This window comes from Osmerus mordax, chromosome 20, assembly GCF_038355195.1.
Source record: "Osmerus mordax isolate fOsmMor3 chromosome 20, fOsmMor3.pri, whole genome shotgun sequence".
Taxonomy (NCBI): Eukaryota; Metazoa; Chordata; class Actinopteri; order Osmeriformes; family Osmeridae; genus Osmerus; species Osmerus mordax.
Window position 1 is genome coordinate 3906211 of NC_090069.1, and position 13690 is coordinate 3919900.

Below are 13690 nucleotides of genomic sequence, written 5' to 3' on the forward strand. Positions count from 1 at the left end.
CAATGACAAATTGAAACCATGAGGGCACAAACAACTTATGAAACATACAATATATTATCCATGATTAAATTAGTCCCGTTTTACAGTTTGCAACTAGTCGTGGCTGAGTACTGAAGACTACCTGAATCTATGGATGAAACTGCTGGTGCTGAAACACAAGGACACTTGAATTTATCGGCCATCCCTTTTCCTTCGTAAGACCTCTTCTCATAAGTCTATTTCAATCCCTCTCTTTTTCTAAGCAGAGGTTTGACACTGTGACAAGACTTTCATATTTCCATTCCTTAGTATGCATGTTTTAATTCATTATTATGACAGTCATCAATGTCTCAATGATACATATCCGATTCAGCATGAAGAAATTACGAGAATGTGTATTTAGGAAAACAGCAGTGCGTGGTTTCAGCATAGTAAGCAACGTCTTTGTAATACACACAAGAAATAAAAAAGTGTTGAATAATTTTGTAAAGACATTTCGAAACAACCTTCTTGTGTTCTTGTGAGAGCTGGATCTTGACAAGATGTATCGTTTGCTTCGGTTAGCAGAGGATACAGCATTTGAGATATTCTGGTTGGCCCCTCCATGGATCCAGTACAAATCAGTTCTTTGGAACATGACTTGACTCCTTCCTTTTCTCTTTAACACGTAGCCCACAGTAGGAGCCTAATGAGAGGGGCGCGGGGGAGGACGGGAGGGGGGGGGGGCTCTTTGTGGGGGGGGTGCCTGAGGCTCGGGAGGCAAAAATACGGGAAGGGAAGGCGGGGTGGGGGAGCAAAGGGGCGGCGGGGTGGGTGGAGATGGCGGAGGGCTAACAGAGGTCGAGGGCAGAGCTCTGGTTGGAGCCGGGGTGTAAGGGGGAGGGGTGATGGAGGACGGGGGCGGCGTGGAGGGCAGGGGCGGTAGCGTGGAGGTGGGGGAGGGGGGCCTGTGTGAGAGGGTGTCTTGCGAATGAGGGTCATGATAGCTATGAGGGAGGCTGTAGATGGGGGTGGAGGGGTGATTGTAGATTGGGTAGCGCGGAGCGGGGTACGATTTCACCCGCGTGAAGTTTATGCATCTTCCCTGTATTTACAGAGGATAAAGTGTGGGGAAAAAACATTGTCAGCAGGTGTACAACTGTTCTACAGTGAATACATATTGTCGTGTTATATACAACCGTGTCGGATCATATAAATGAACCAATGGAAATGAGATCTCCACCCACATCCTTGTTTTCCTACCGGTGTGCAAATAGTTTTCTGGAAAAGTCTGACTAGAAGATTTAGTTGCATATTGACAACATAATAGATGGAATTGCTGTCCCTGACCTCTTCTTCTAATTCTCTGCTGTCGGAGAGAAACAACAGCCCTGCCAGGGAAGGGCGAGGAGGGGATGGCTTCGGTGTCTGAATCAGATTCAGAAACCCATTCTGATTCTGATTCAAACACCGGACCATCCCTCAGTGCTGGAGCATTGACTTCAATTGAAAGCTCCATAAAATGTAAAGTGCACTTCCTCGCAGACATTGTGTCTCGCTAACTGTGATGTTGCCTATTGGGGATATCAGGGTTCTTTATAAAGCAACGCCAATTGAAAGAGGTTTTCTAAAAGACCTTCCACATTTGTTTTCCATTCGCTCTGCTCCATTCCTAAGGCTGCAGCCTTGGCTCTGTCCCTCCCTCCTCCTCCCTCTTCTTCCTGAGGTTTAGAGTTCTTCGTCTTGTGACTTTGAAGGAGAGTCTGCCAAGCCATGACATAGTGGGCTCTTTGGCCGCTTTACCGTTTCCTTCTAAATGCCTTTGTCTGCTTCTTTCACAGCCATAAAGTATCCAGTTCTCACCCCCCCCCCCCCCTAAAATATGCATATACAATAGAATAGAGGTCTGACATTAATGTGACTCTTTGTTCTAGTTCTAATCTTATGAGTACAGTATTAGTTCATGAACTGACTGAACAGTTCGTCCTTACAGGGTGGCTGACACATGCTGGCCTAGTCGTTGCAGCTATCTCCTGGGTCTCACCTTGTCTCCAGGATGTGGTCTCATCAGAGACACCCTGTCGTAGCCCTTTCTCATGAACACCAAGAGAGCATCCAGTTTGCCCTGCAGGACAAGATGTGAAGATGCTATTTATTCAAATCCTACCTTTGTTCCTTGTTATTCCTTGTTTGCTGTCATCATCATGCCAAACTGTTGCTTGGTAACAAAAACATACTTGAAAAAAATTGATTATGAAATGAATATAATACTGTGTTTTAGTCTGACGGGTTAGAGAACAAAATATACTTTAGCCATATTGACCAGCTCCTGGTGTGTGTATCAGTGTTTGTCATTCATTTCTCAAGTGTTTTGGTCTAATGCTACAGCATGTGGTCTTATCATTTCAATGTGCAGTGCACACAGTTTGACACCCAGCCAGTCAAGGTAATAAGTTACCATGGCAACAGCTAATGAACTGTTGAATGAAGTACGAGATTGTTGGGCGCCTTAATAAAAATAATTTGCTCGAAAGAACTGATCTTTTTCTTTAGACGTCTTCACAAGCTGTCCGTCTCTCTGTCTGTTTTTGTCTGTGTATTGATTTGACTCACAGCCTTTGTAGATACATTGAAAAGGTAGAGTACCCAGTAAACTAGGACCAACTGTTCAGATGAGTGGAGAAAATAGGGAAAGAATGTATTTTGAGGGAAAATAGCAGCAGCATTGCAGATTCCATTTCAGAGGAGTCAGTCAGTTTAAGTCTGGTTCAAATTACTGCCTATCCAGCTGACTAAGACATTACGAAACAAAAGGCATTAACTGTTTCCTGGATACGCTGAGTTCATAGGAACTCTAGTGAACAAAGATAGATTGGACAATGAGTATCTTCTCAATTCATTACTGTGACCACTATATTTTTTGGAACAGTGCACATTTGATCATTGAAATAAGATTTCCAGTTAGTTTCAAACAATAGCTGTTCTACTTGGGCAACTCTTTTATCTTCTTGACTTTTTTTTTAACCTGTATTGCATTTCTGAACAAACTGTGAAACATAAATAACTTAACCTTTGTTGCACCTTATTATAATGTGTAGAGCACTAGTGATATGTTGCGCAAAGTTCTGTAAATATGTTGAGCTGCTCTGTCGTTTGTTGTTTGTGCTCGTGTCGTTATTCTAGTTGTTGTATCTACATTTATCTGGCGACTGATGTGTGGTGCATAATTAATTTCTGAAAGGACTAATAAAATATCTATCTTTCTATTTGCAAGGGCTTGATAAGCTACACATTGGGGAACAATGGGCAAATGTAAAATGAGCTTGTGAAAGGCACAATTCCTTTATCCTCTCAAAATATATTTGCATAACCATCAAATCCCTGTCAGTCGACGTGTTCTTGAAGAGGAATACATTTTGGAATATTCAATGAATTGAAAGCTACAGGGCTTTACCTTGATGGGTGAGTACCACTTCTGGGCTCTGATGGGCTTGTGCATGCCATTGTTAAGGGTACGACTTGGAAGAAACTCAAACTCCTCCTCGGGCATCTTCACGCGGGCGTTCTTAGCCTTCTCCAGCTTGGCACCTTCCTCCGTGGAGCCTTTATCTCCCCAGCGGACCTGAGGAGAGGCAGGAGGTGAAGAAGGAGGTGAGGCGGGAGGTGAAGAAGGAGGAGAGGCAGGAGGTGAAGAAGGAGGTGAGGCGGGAGGTGAGGCAGGAGGAGAAGAAGGAGGTGAAGAAGGAGGAGAGGCAGGAGGTGAAGAAGGAGGAGAGGCAGGAGGTGAAGAAGGAGGAGAGGCAGGAGGTGAGGCAGGAGAAGAGGCGGAGGGAGAGGCAGAAGGTGAGGCGGGAGGTGAGGAGGGAGGTGAGGCGGAGGGAGAGGCAGGAGGTGAGGCAGGAGGAGAGGCGGAGGGAGAGGCGGGAGGTGAGACGGGAGGTGAGGCGGAGGGAGAGGCAGGAGGTGAAGCGGGAGGAGAGGCAGGAGATGAGGCGGGAGGAGAGAAACAAGATGACAGCAGAGACAGGAGGAGGGACAGCAGGAGAGTCAGTAGAAACAGGAAGAGAGACAGGAAGAGAGGCAGGAAGAGAGAAGGGGAAGGGAGGCAGGAAGAGAGACAGAAAGAGAGGCAGGAAGAGAGGCAGGAATAGAGACAGGAAGAGAAACAGGAAGAGAAACAGGAAGAGTGACAGGAAGAGAGACAGGAAGAGAGACAGGAAGAAAGACAGGAAGAGAGATAGGAAGAAAGACAGGAAGAGAGACAGGAAGAGAGGCCGGGGCAGTAAGCAGTCGGCGCTCTTAGGGAACAGACAGGATGGTAATGGTTCCGTCCATAGTGCTAGAGTGGAGTACTAACCTCCATCCTCTTGATGCCACCCACTCCTCGTCCTCCATAGTAGGACGCATCCACCGTGGGCCACCTCTTCTTTGGGAACCCATCCTCGTCATCCTAAAGAGGGAGGAAGGTGTCATCCAAAACACAGTTGTTTTTTATTTTAAAAGTATTGTTTCAGTGTTTAAAATGGAATAAAAAGTTTTATAAGATTCAGAGCCACTGGATATTTTGCAGATCAGACTGGCTTTGGAATAGGTGTGTGTCTATATATGTGTGTGTGTGTGTGTGTGTGTGTGTAATCATCAACCAACTGGAAGTCCTTACAGAGCTATCCTCCATTTCTGGAGGAGGAGGCTCGTGAATGATCTGGGAAAAACAAACGAGAGTTAGGGTTGGCAACACCACATCGGTTCCAAAATGAAACATGTACAGGACTAGGACCAGGTAGTAGTCCTGCACGTACTGCCTCAACGATGGAATTTCTGAATGTTGTCACTGCTGTTTTCTCTAGTGTCTATCATCAATCTAGACGAATCATCTTTAGTCAACGGCTGTTCCACTGACCACTGTGCAGCATAGCGGCCAGAACCACCACAGCATGGCTACCGTCAACAGGAGGAGAAGGATGAGCAGAGCAATTGCCAAGTATGTCCCGTCAGACTGGAAGGAGATGGAAAAGCAAAAATGTGAGGATTATGTTATGGATGTTCTGATTTCATACCAGGAGATTTGTATCAAAACAAAAGCCAACTGACCAATTGTCTAAACTGCCTGGCTTTTTTGTTAGATGTTGAGTTAGTTACAGCGTATTAGTGGGGCTATTTCAGGCCAAGAATGGAATAAAGTTGCTCTGTAATGGACATTTAGACGGTGCAAGATTATATATCTTGACCGTATGTAGTCAAGGAAACAGAGTGGTGAGTCTCTGCTCTGGTACTTACACAGCTAACTGCAGTGATGGTTACAGAGCTGGATATGAAGCTCAGGCCATTGTTCATGCTGACATGGAGGGTGGCAGTCCTAGGGAAGGGAAGCGTAGTTGGGAGGGGGGCTTTGACAGAGCAAAGACGGCATCCCATTTGGGGGGGGGGGGGGGGGGGGCATTGTCCATCAATGCCGACCCTGTCTCCAAATACATTTCCTCAATTCATTTGAGACAGCAAAAACGGAGCTTTGTTATTCGACAGTGTGCTTCTTGAATACACACCGAGTACTATGAATTCGATTTGGTGAGACGCAATCCGAAATGTAGCCACGGCATGGTCGTTTTAGAAAATCAGATCGATGACGTTCTGTCGTACATCATACCAACGTATACATGAAAGGGTGACGAGCAGGCGCAGAGCCAAGCTAAGGCTCGATAGACGGAGCTGGAGCGGTGAATCGAAGACTCATCACTCACGTTCTCTCCTTTTCCAACACAGGAGCTGGACACAACAGATAAGTGTCCCTCACCACCAGAGGCCTTTTCACTGGAAACAGACAACAGAATACTCAGTGTCATACGGGGCTACAATACACAAGTCGTCAGTCATGTCTTGTCATGCTGAGCGTGACTCCAATTGAAAAGTAATTCATACATTATGTAGCTTTAAAATCATTAAGAAACGATGCTCCGAATAAGTCATTTGAGAACATTCTTTCTCTTCTTTTATTTCCTGGATTTCCTTTACTTGTGGTTCGTGAAGTGACTGAAACTCATTTTCTGGGGCTGTGGTTTGTTTACCCTGGCTGGACTGAGCACGAGTCTAGTGTGTGCACAGACAGCTCACGACTCTGATGAGATCCACATTCCCCCCCAGACATGTGAGAGGGCCTAAGTATTTTACCAGCTGAGGCAAAGCAGGGAGAGGTGGTCATGACGGTTGGGAAGGGGTCTGGGAATAGAGGATGGGAGTTACATCAACAGAGGTAGATCGTCCTATCCCTTCATCCCTCTACTTTTCATCTGGCCAAGACGAACTCGGTCGGTAAATAAGAACTGTCCCCTAAAATAACAGTTTACATTGTGTGAGGGGGCAATACTTTTCAGACCCCTACTGTAGCTTGGGCCCCAAGAGATGTCTCTGACAGCTGCAAGTTGGGGGACTAACAATGAGTGGGTATCATGAGTGAAACTGACACATTTCAAAGAGAACAAATGTAAGCCTTCTTCACACAGTTGTCCCACCGACACAACTGTGAAACAATTTCTCACCCTCTCATAACAATTATTAACACTTCCAGACTTCCGAGCGTCATTTTATTTGAGTCAAAATAGTGTAAAGAAAACAATACTTTGACTCTGTTTCCAGCTGGCTTTTCATGCTCAGTAGGATTACTACCTGCTCTACTCTTAAAAAATTAATTAATTCCTTTATTCCTTTATTACATATTAGCTATAGGTTTCCTTGGTTCCTAAACCCAATATCACGGTGGTGCTCTTTTAAGTAAATACTTGATGAAGATGAAAAGAAGTATATCTATTCTTAAACAACCGTACCCTGTTACAATGCACAAGGGGCTCCCACGAATGCTGCAATAGTCCATCAGTGTCAGGTTAAGTATCACTTACTCAAGGTGAGGGTGTCGTTGATGACAAAGCTACAGAGGACCTTCTCCACGCTGCGGGCATGCAGGAAACCGTTTCCACTGACCACAACCTGAAAGGATTCTGAGAGGAATTGGACATTTGGTGTGATTGCAGGGCTGTCGTTGTTTTACGCTGAAGGATACACAGTGTTCCTGGAAATCAGGACTGCCACTCACCTCCCTCACATATACTGGAGGGCTCTACAGCTAGGATCTCTATACATGATCTCTTCAAGATCTGAGTGAGAGGGGGAAGAAGAAACACAAAGAGATGGGGTAGAGGTTACCACAACGACAATCATGGCAATGTTGATGACAACCAGAAGCAGCCGAAGTAAGGGCTGTTTGATGTTTGAACCAAGGCCTGAGTTCACGTATCTATCCAGAAACCATTTGTATAATTGTGACTACATCCAGCATGCCAACTGCTCTTTGAAGTTATTTGTCTTACCGAGTCAATAACCCCTTGTAGGGCTTCAAAGCCATCGTTCACAGGGAACACATGGTCCTTGCTGTCAGCTATCGTCCAAAGCTGTGCCGAGATAACAAAAGGTTAGGTTGCATTACTGCATGTGACTGTTTGAATCGACCTGTTGTCAAACAGGAACTGCACATGGTTATTGGTTGTTATGGTTGTTGGCTATACAGGATGTAACTCAAGAGAAGTGGAGGTTGAAGGGGTATGTGGAGTACTCGAAACATCAGTTGAAGGATGTGCTACTAAAGCAAGATACTAATTAGCACCGTCTTTACCCTTGGAGAAGATTGAGCCATAGTGCTACTCTTTGTTGGTGCCATGAAAGAGTAAGCAAGAGAGCCTTATTAGGTCAAAGGTCAAATTACAAGGTCGTCCTCTTTTGAATTAGTTGTTTGACCTTTACAACTGCTTTTACTGACAAACTCAATTCAGTTCCCGTATTACGAACCTCCCACACAAAGCTCACATACCTGAGTTTCATTGAAGTCCTTCACTCCCACACAGTACACTGAAGCCCCCAACTGACGAGATCGACTTGCCTGGTTGAAAATTGAATATGAAAACAAGCATGTTGGTGCAAAACTGATGTTTGATCTTGAAAGACACGATCTATTTGGAAAAGCTGTTGACAACTTCAGATGGGTAAAAAAAATAAAAAAATAAAGGTTATTTAGGTTCAAACCGACTGGGTGGTAGAGTATGGTTAATATTGTGGCTGAGAGTGCCACGACTGGACTTATACAATTGGAACTGTTCCAGAAAACAAAGATCTCTAAACAGACGTCTATGGTTGTAGTTTCTAGAGAATAACAAGTATTTCATCCAATTTGTATATATTTGTTTACCAATAAAGACATTACGTGTACTACCAGGAATTCATGAAATACACATCTGGTGGAAAGCTGAGATTCAACTTGTATAAACCAGACCATTTGCTTAACCCAAACAAAGGCTGGCTGATCTTTTCTCCATATTTAAACAACACTTTCCTCAGATTCAAAGCTAATATAAGAAATGTAATTTAGGTGAAGACTTCACAAAGTAGTCTAGGAACAAACAGAAATGTCACACACACACAGAGAAAGGCAAAGGGATACTGTTACATTTGAACACAGAAACAAATAACCAGAAATAACCGGATTTAGAAATATATGAGCTGAGTGGCTGTTTTCAGGTAGAGGTGTCTACTTCACCTCTCTCTCGGCCAGGTCAAACTGATTCTCCCTCAGCTCTCCATCGGTCAAGGCAATGATGACACTGGCCGTTCGGTAACCTGGTGATCGAGAAAACATGGATTCACATTACAAACAGAGGGCATAGCCCCACGTCCTCACAAGGCAAAAGGGACACTTCGGCAATACCAACATTAAATTCGCCTTTCCAATAATCCACACCACTGCTGAAACATCCAAACTTTTAAAAAGATTTGAAGTATTGAGTTATCTTGAGATATTTATACCTTTGTAAAAACTTGAGATAATTTATGCTGAAATAGATTTTTTGCAATTGTACATAATGTTATCTGGGCTAGTCACATTCTCTTTGGGACAGTTTACTGATTCAGATAACAAATATTTCAAGGGATATCCATTTGTATTTACAACCATTTGAATGCATAACAGTTTCTTGTGTGTATTATGATACTTACCATAGCCAGTTGCATAGTAGATTTGTTCACTGGCCTGAAGTACAAGACAAAGAGATTTGAAAAACATTTCATGAAGTCTATACATTTATTTTGGTGTGTTGTAATTTCACATACAGTATATCCAGCTTTTCCAGGTTGTAGATCACCATACAACCACATTTTGCTTAACTTGTCTTGATGTATATGCTTGAAGACTCACCTTCTCAAAGCCTTTATGCATGAAGGTGTCTCCCCCAGGTTGAACCATCCTTAACTCCTCAAGTCCAGCCCGAATGAGTTCCCTACCCACAAACACATCCACATAAGCAAAACCAATACCAATCATTTGAATGCTCTTCACGGAATAAACCCAATCAACTAAATTCTCCTGAATTGACTGAATCAAAAGACAGTTGAGCGAGTTGAGGTCAACATCACTTCAGATCATTCGTTTCCAGACCAGATCAGTCCTGTCAAACCATGTCAAGCCAACTCTGTGATAGCGGTGAGTGGAGTAAACTTGGGGTAGGAGGAAGAGGTAGAGTATAAGATAAGGATAAGTATAATTTTATTGTCATTCCAAAAACATTGGCATGAGCCGGAACTAAATTTGGTACTGTGGTTCCGGTTAAAACCACTCACAAATACATTTACTAAAACTACTCCTCCTAAATAAATACAATAAATACAGACAACCAATCATACAGACAAATGGATACATACTAAAACATGGATACATACTAAAAGAACCTGAGAAATTAGTAGCATAGTGGAAACAATTCAGTGTAACAGTTCAAGTTTGTCAGTTCATGTCTTGCCTGTCTTCTGTCAGTTTCATCAGGATTCTTCCTTCTTTAGAAAACACAATAAACGACATCCGGAGCTGAGGACTTCACGAGGGGGGAAAAGGAGGGAAAAGAATAGAGAGATATACATTTGGTAATCTGGTGAAGAGGTCTGTCATTAACCACTGATCAATTAACAATAAATAAAGATTACAATTAACGCTAATTATTACTTTATTACTGTACTTGTATACTGTTTTGAATGTTCTGAATATAATAGACAATGTTTGATCTATACCCTGCTATATTAGCTCATGAGAACATGACCCTTGGTCATGTTTTGAAGAGAAATATGCCTATCTATGAATTGCTTGTATCATTGATAAACTGTCATTATGCTGTTTGCTAAAGCTTGCTTGTGTCGGCATAGCCATAAGTTAGTTATTTTGTAGGATGCGACTAGGAAATGTCTGTGACACAAAATTGTAGGTCAGAGATCACAATGTTGACAAATAGTATAATGCCATGCAACTTTGAATGAGGACAATAGGAGGAAAGTCAAGGCCATTTCTAGGATCCCAATCTGAAGACCTAAACAAAAGCTATCTAGCATCATGAACACAACATTTCCTCTGTTTGCAGAGGCTATGTTGATTGACACCTCCATAACATTTATAGGGAGAGTAAAATCTCTCATATTGTGATACTATTTAACTGCCCTTCATTCCTGTATTCATTGTCCAGTCCTCTGAGATTACTCTGAGTGTATCAGACACCTGCACCTTATATATATGTAATAAATACTTTTATTTTGTCTTGAACTTGTAATTGGCAACTGACTTCATTAACTTGGTTCTTTCACAGCAATTGGGTACATAAAGAGACTAATTCGCTAGTAATACTTATCTCTTATAATATTTATGTTTCGTCCTGTGCATTACTTTAATATTGTGTTTCTGCTGTATTTCCTTTATGACTATCAAACAGTTTTTCCATGACATCCATATTTCCATTTTGCATGCTGTTCTTCAACTGTTCACTACCTGATGAATTTATGAGCAAGATGATCAACAAAGTAATAGATTTCATTCCAGTGGTGCAGCACACTCCCGGACCTGAAAAAATAATGAGTAGATTTCAGCAACAAGATACAGAACAGTTGTTTAGTTCATATCCACCATGTGTCCTAATCATCATAATTGAGTCCCATTAGAGTAAAACAAAGGGACATGTGCTCAAAACATGGGGACTTTCAGTTTCTTTCAAAGGACTGTACGTGCATGTGCACAAGTTTCTGTGTTTTGTGAGTGCACAACCATGTGTATGCAATAACAGCACTTATCATATGAATATTGACTTGTTATGCTGTAGAGCCTTCAGGCACCGCTAGCATGATGCACAATCCAGCTGAGCGTGTGTGGGGGGGGCCGGGGGAGTAGTTTGGACACCATAAAGGAAAATATTTTTTTTTGCGGTATGTGCCTTTACTGGTACGGCTCCATAAACGTTAGACAGAAAACCTTCTCTCGGGAAATGAGCCCATATTTTCCAAAGCAGTGTTCAATGTTCAAAACAAAGTTTTGGCGGGTGGAATTGGTGGTTTTGATCCAATGCAACTCAATTCGATACTACTTTTCTTATCACACATCACTTGGCCACTCGGCAATAATCGCACTGTCACACACACATATCTATACCTATATACATATACAGTATGTATATACATACAATGAATACATACAACGAAATGAATAATGTATAAAAAGTGATGTTATTAATGATTAATTTACGAACACATTACATTCATATTGTATATACAGTATGTAATATACCGTACATAGTATATTTATACAGACAATATTCTCGCCATTCACATATTATTTCCCTTGGTATAAGGCTGCATGCTCAGTGCTGAGAGACACTGAACACTAGAACTTTGGGATGTCTGGTTCTAATGGTGAAAGGGTTCCACACAGAGAGAGAGAGACACAGAGAGAGTGAGGACCAGATACAGACAGCCGCTCTCAAAAAACACTATATTAGGAAAATACTACAGCAAAACGATTTGCCTCGACGCAGAAATCTTTCACAAATAAAAGATAACCCAGTACAATGGATAACCCAGTACAATGGATAATCCAGTACAATGGATAATCCAGTACAATGGATAACCCAGTACAATGGATAATCCAGTACAATGGAAACTCAGTTTATATCTGAATGTTATGAACCCCACCAGAGGAACGTCAAAAAACTGTGGTGCCGCTAGAATCTAAGGGAGATCTCTGCATCTGGAAACTCAGTGATGGGTGACGGGGGGTCAGATGGCTGAGCGGTTAGGGAGTTGGGCTATTAATCAGAAGGTTGTTGGTTCGATTCCTGGCCATGCAAAATGACGTTGTGTCCTTGGGCAAGGCACTTCAACCTACTTGCCTCGGGGAAAATGTCCCTGTACTTATCGTATGTCGCTCTGGATAAGAGCGTCTGCTAAATGACTAAATTTAAATACATTTTAGTCATTTAGCAGACGCTCTTATCCAGAGCGACTTACAGTAAGTACAGGGACATTTTCCCCGAGGCAAGTAGGTTGAAGTGCCTTGCCCAAGGACACAACGTCATTAAATAACAAACACCATTTCTAACACATAACACCTCAAGTCGATATCCTGTGTCAATATCCTGTGTCTTCATGTAATCAACACATGGATTCATTTTTCCTTGGGGATACATCTCTCTCCCTCTGCTGTGCTTCTCACTATGGTCTGTCACCTGATCCTCTGAAACACACACCTGCTTTTGTGAACGCGCAGATTCGATAACACGCGATAAGAGATTGCTTTGCCATGAGCATTTCTCAGGACGAGGACATGAAGGACGATGCGCAGGCATGTTTCTGAGTACAAAACCAAGTAGAAACAAACATCTGGTTATCTTTCAGCAGCATGCATCGCCTGCCCACGTTCCCAGACTAGCTGGCTACAAGATCACAAGAAAATCACGAGAAATCCATACGTTATTGCAGATCCTGGGGTAAAGGGAAAACTCACTTGTCCAAAACAAAGTAGAGATCAAATCCTCCATAGCAGGAGGATCCGACCTCCCGTCTGTCAGAGTTCTGTCCAGCACTCCCTGCTACCAGCACCGTCACCAGGATACCCATCTCCAGCACCAGCATGGCCTGCCTGTCGCCACACTGGAACATGACTCCAGCTTCGGGAAGATATGTCTCTCGGTAGTAGCCTCGCAGCACTTCGACCCAAGCAGCTGTGGCACGGCAGCATTCCAGACTGGAGATCTTCCAGTCTGGATCACTGTCCCGTCTCTGCTGCAGGAGCAACAGTCCTGGGCCCTGAGAGGAGGAGGGAAGCTGTTTGGACTGGATCGACAGGAGGTGCTCCAGGCCAGACACACTACGCCGCTGCCCACACACACGTGTGTACACACACATGCACGTACAGATGAGCGCACACATGGATATAGTGCACACACACACACGGCACACAGCCCACACGAACACGACACATATTTTTGGGATTTAACAAGTTTGGATACACAGAAGCACTAGTAGATTAAATTGATCAGGTGTGCCATATTTTCGATACTTGCCGTTTAATGACAAAACCAGTGGCAAATGGTACTGTCGAAGACTGAACTGGAAAATAGTTTTCAAACTTCAGTTGCTTTTCACGTTTCATGGGGAGCACTAGTGCCACCAACTGGCAACTTCCACAACTGCAGAAATAATGCTGAGAGTTAATGTCAGTGAATAATAACTGATTATATTTTTTATCTCTACATGTGTTGCTCAAAATAAATAGAATGGAACAACGAGACACTTGTATTTGAAATATGTTCTGTTTTAGTGGAAGTGGAAAGTTTAGACTGGAATAATTATTTGATACATTCTACATACTATCCATGGGAACATTGCAAGA

The 13690-nt window shown here is 42.9% G+C and overlaps 1 protein-coding gene across 1 annotated transcript; it reads right to left on the reverse strand.

Moving 5' to 3' along the window:
- Positions 1 to 280: 280 nt before the first annotated feature.
- antxr1b (ANTXR cell adhesion molecule 1b) lies at positions 281 to 13054 on the reverse strand. The gene is made up of 18 exons (XM_067257880.1): positions 12803 to 13054; positions 10799 to 10870; positions 9789 to 9860; positions 9191 to 9272; positions 8992 to 9025; positions 8537 to 8616; positions 7814 to 7882; positions 7317 to 7397; positions 7043 to 7103; positions 6849 to 6947; positions 5697 to 5766; positions 5236 to 5314; positions 4859 to 4954; positions 4619 to 4660; positions 4316 to 4408; positions 3413 to 3580; positions 2003 to 2083; positions 281 to 1063 (listed from the first exon to the last, which is right to left on the reverse strand). The coding sequence occupies exons 1-18, from the start codon at positions 12955 to 12957 to the stop codon at positions 665 to 667; spliced, it is 1833 nt and encodes a 610-aa protein (XP_067113981.1). The 5' UTR covers positions 12958 to 13054; the 3' UTR covers positions 281 to 664.
- Positions 13055 to 13690: the final 636 nt, after the last annotated feature.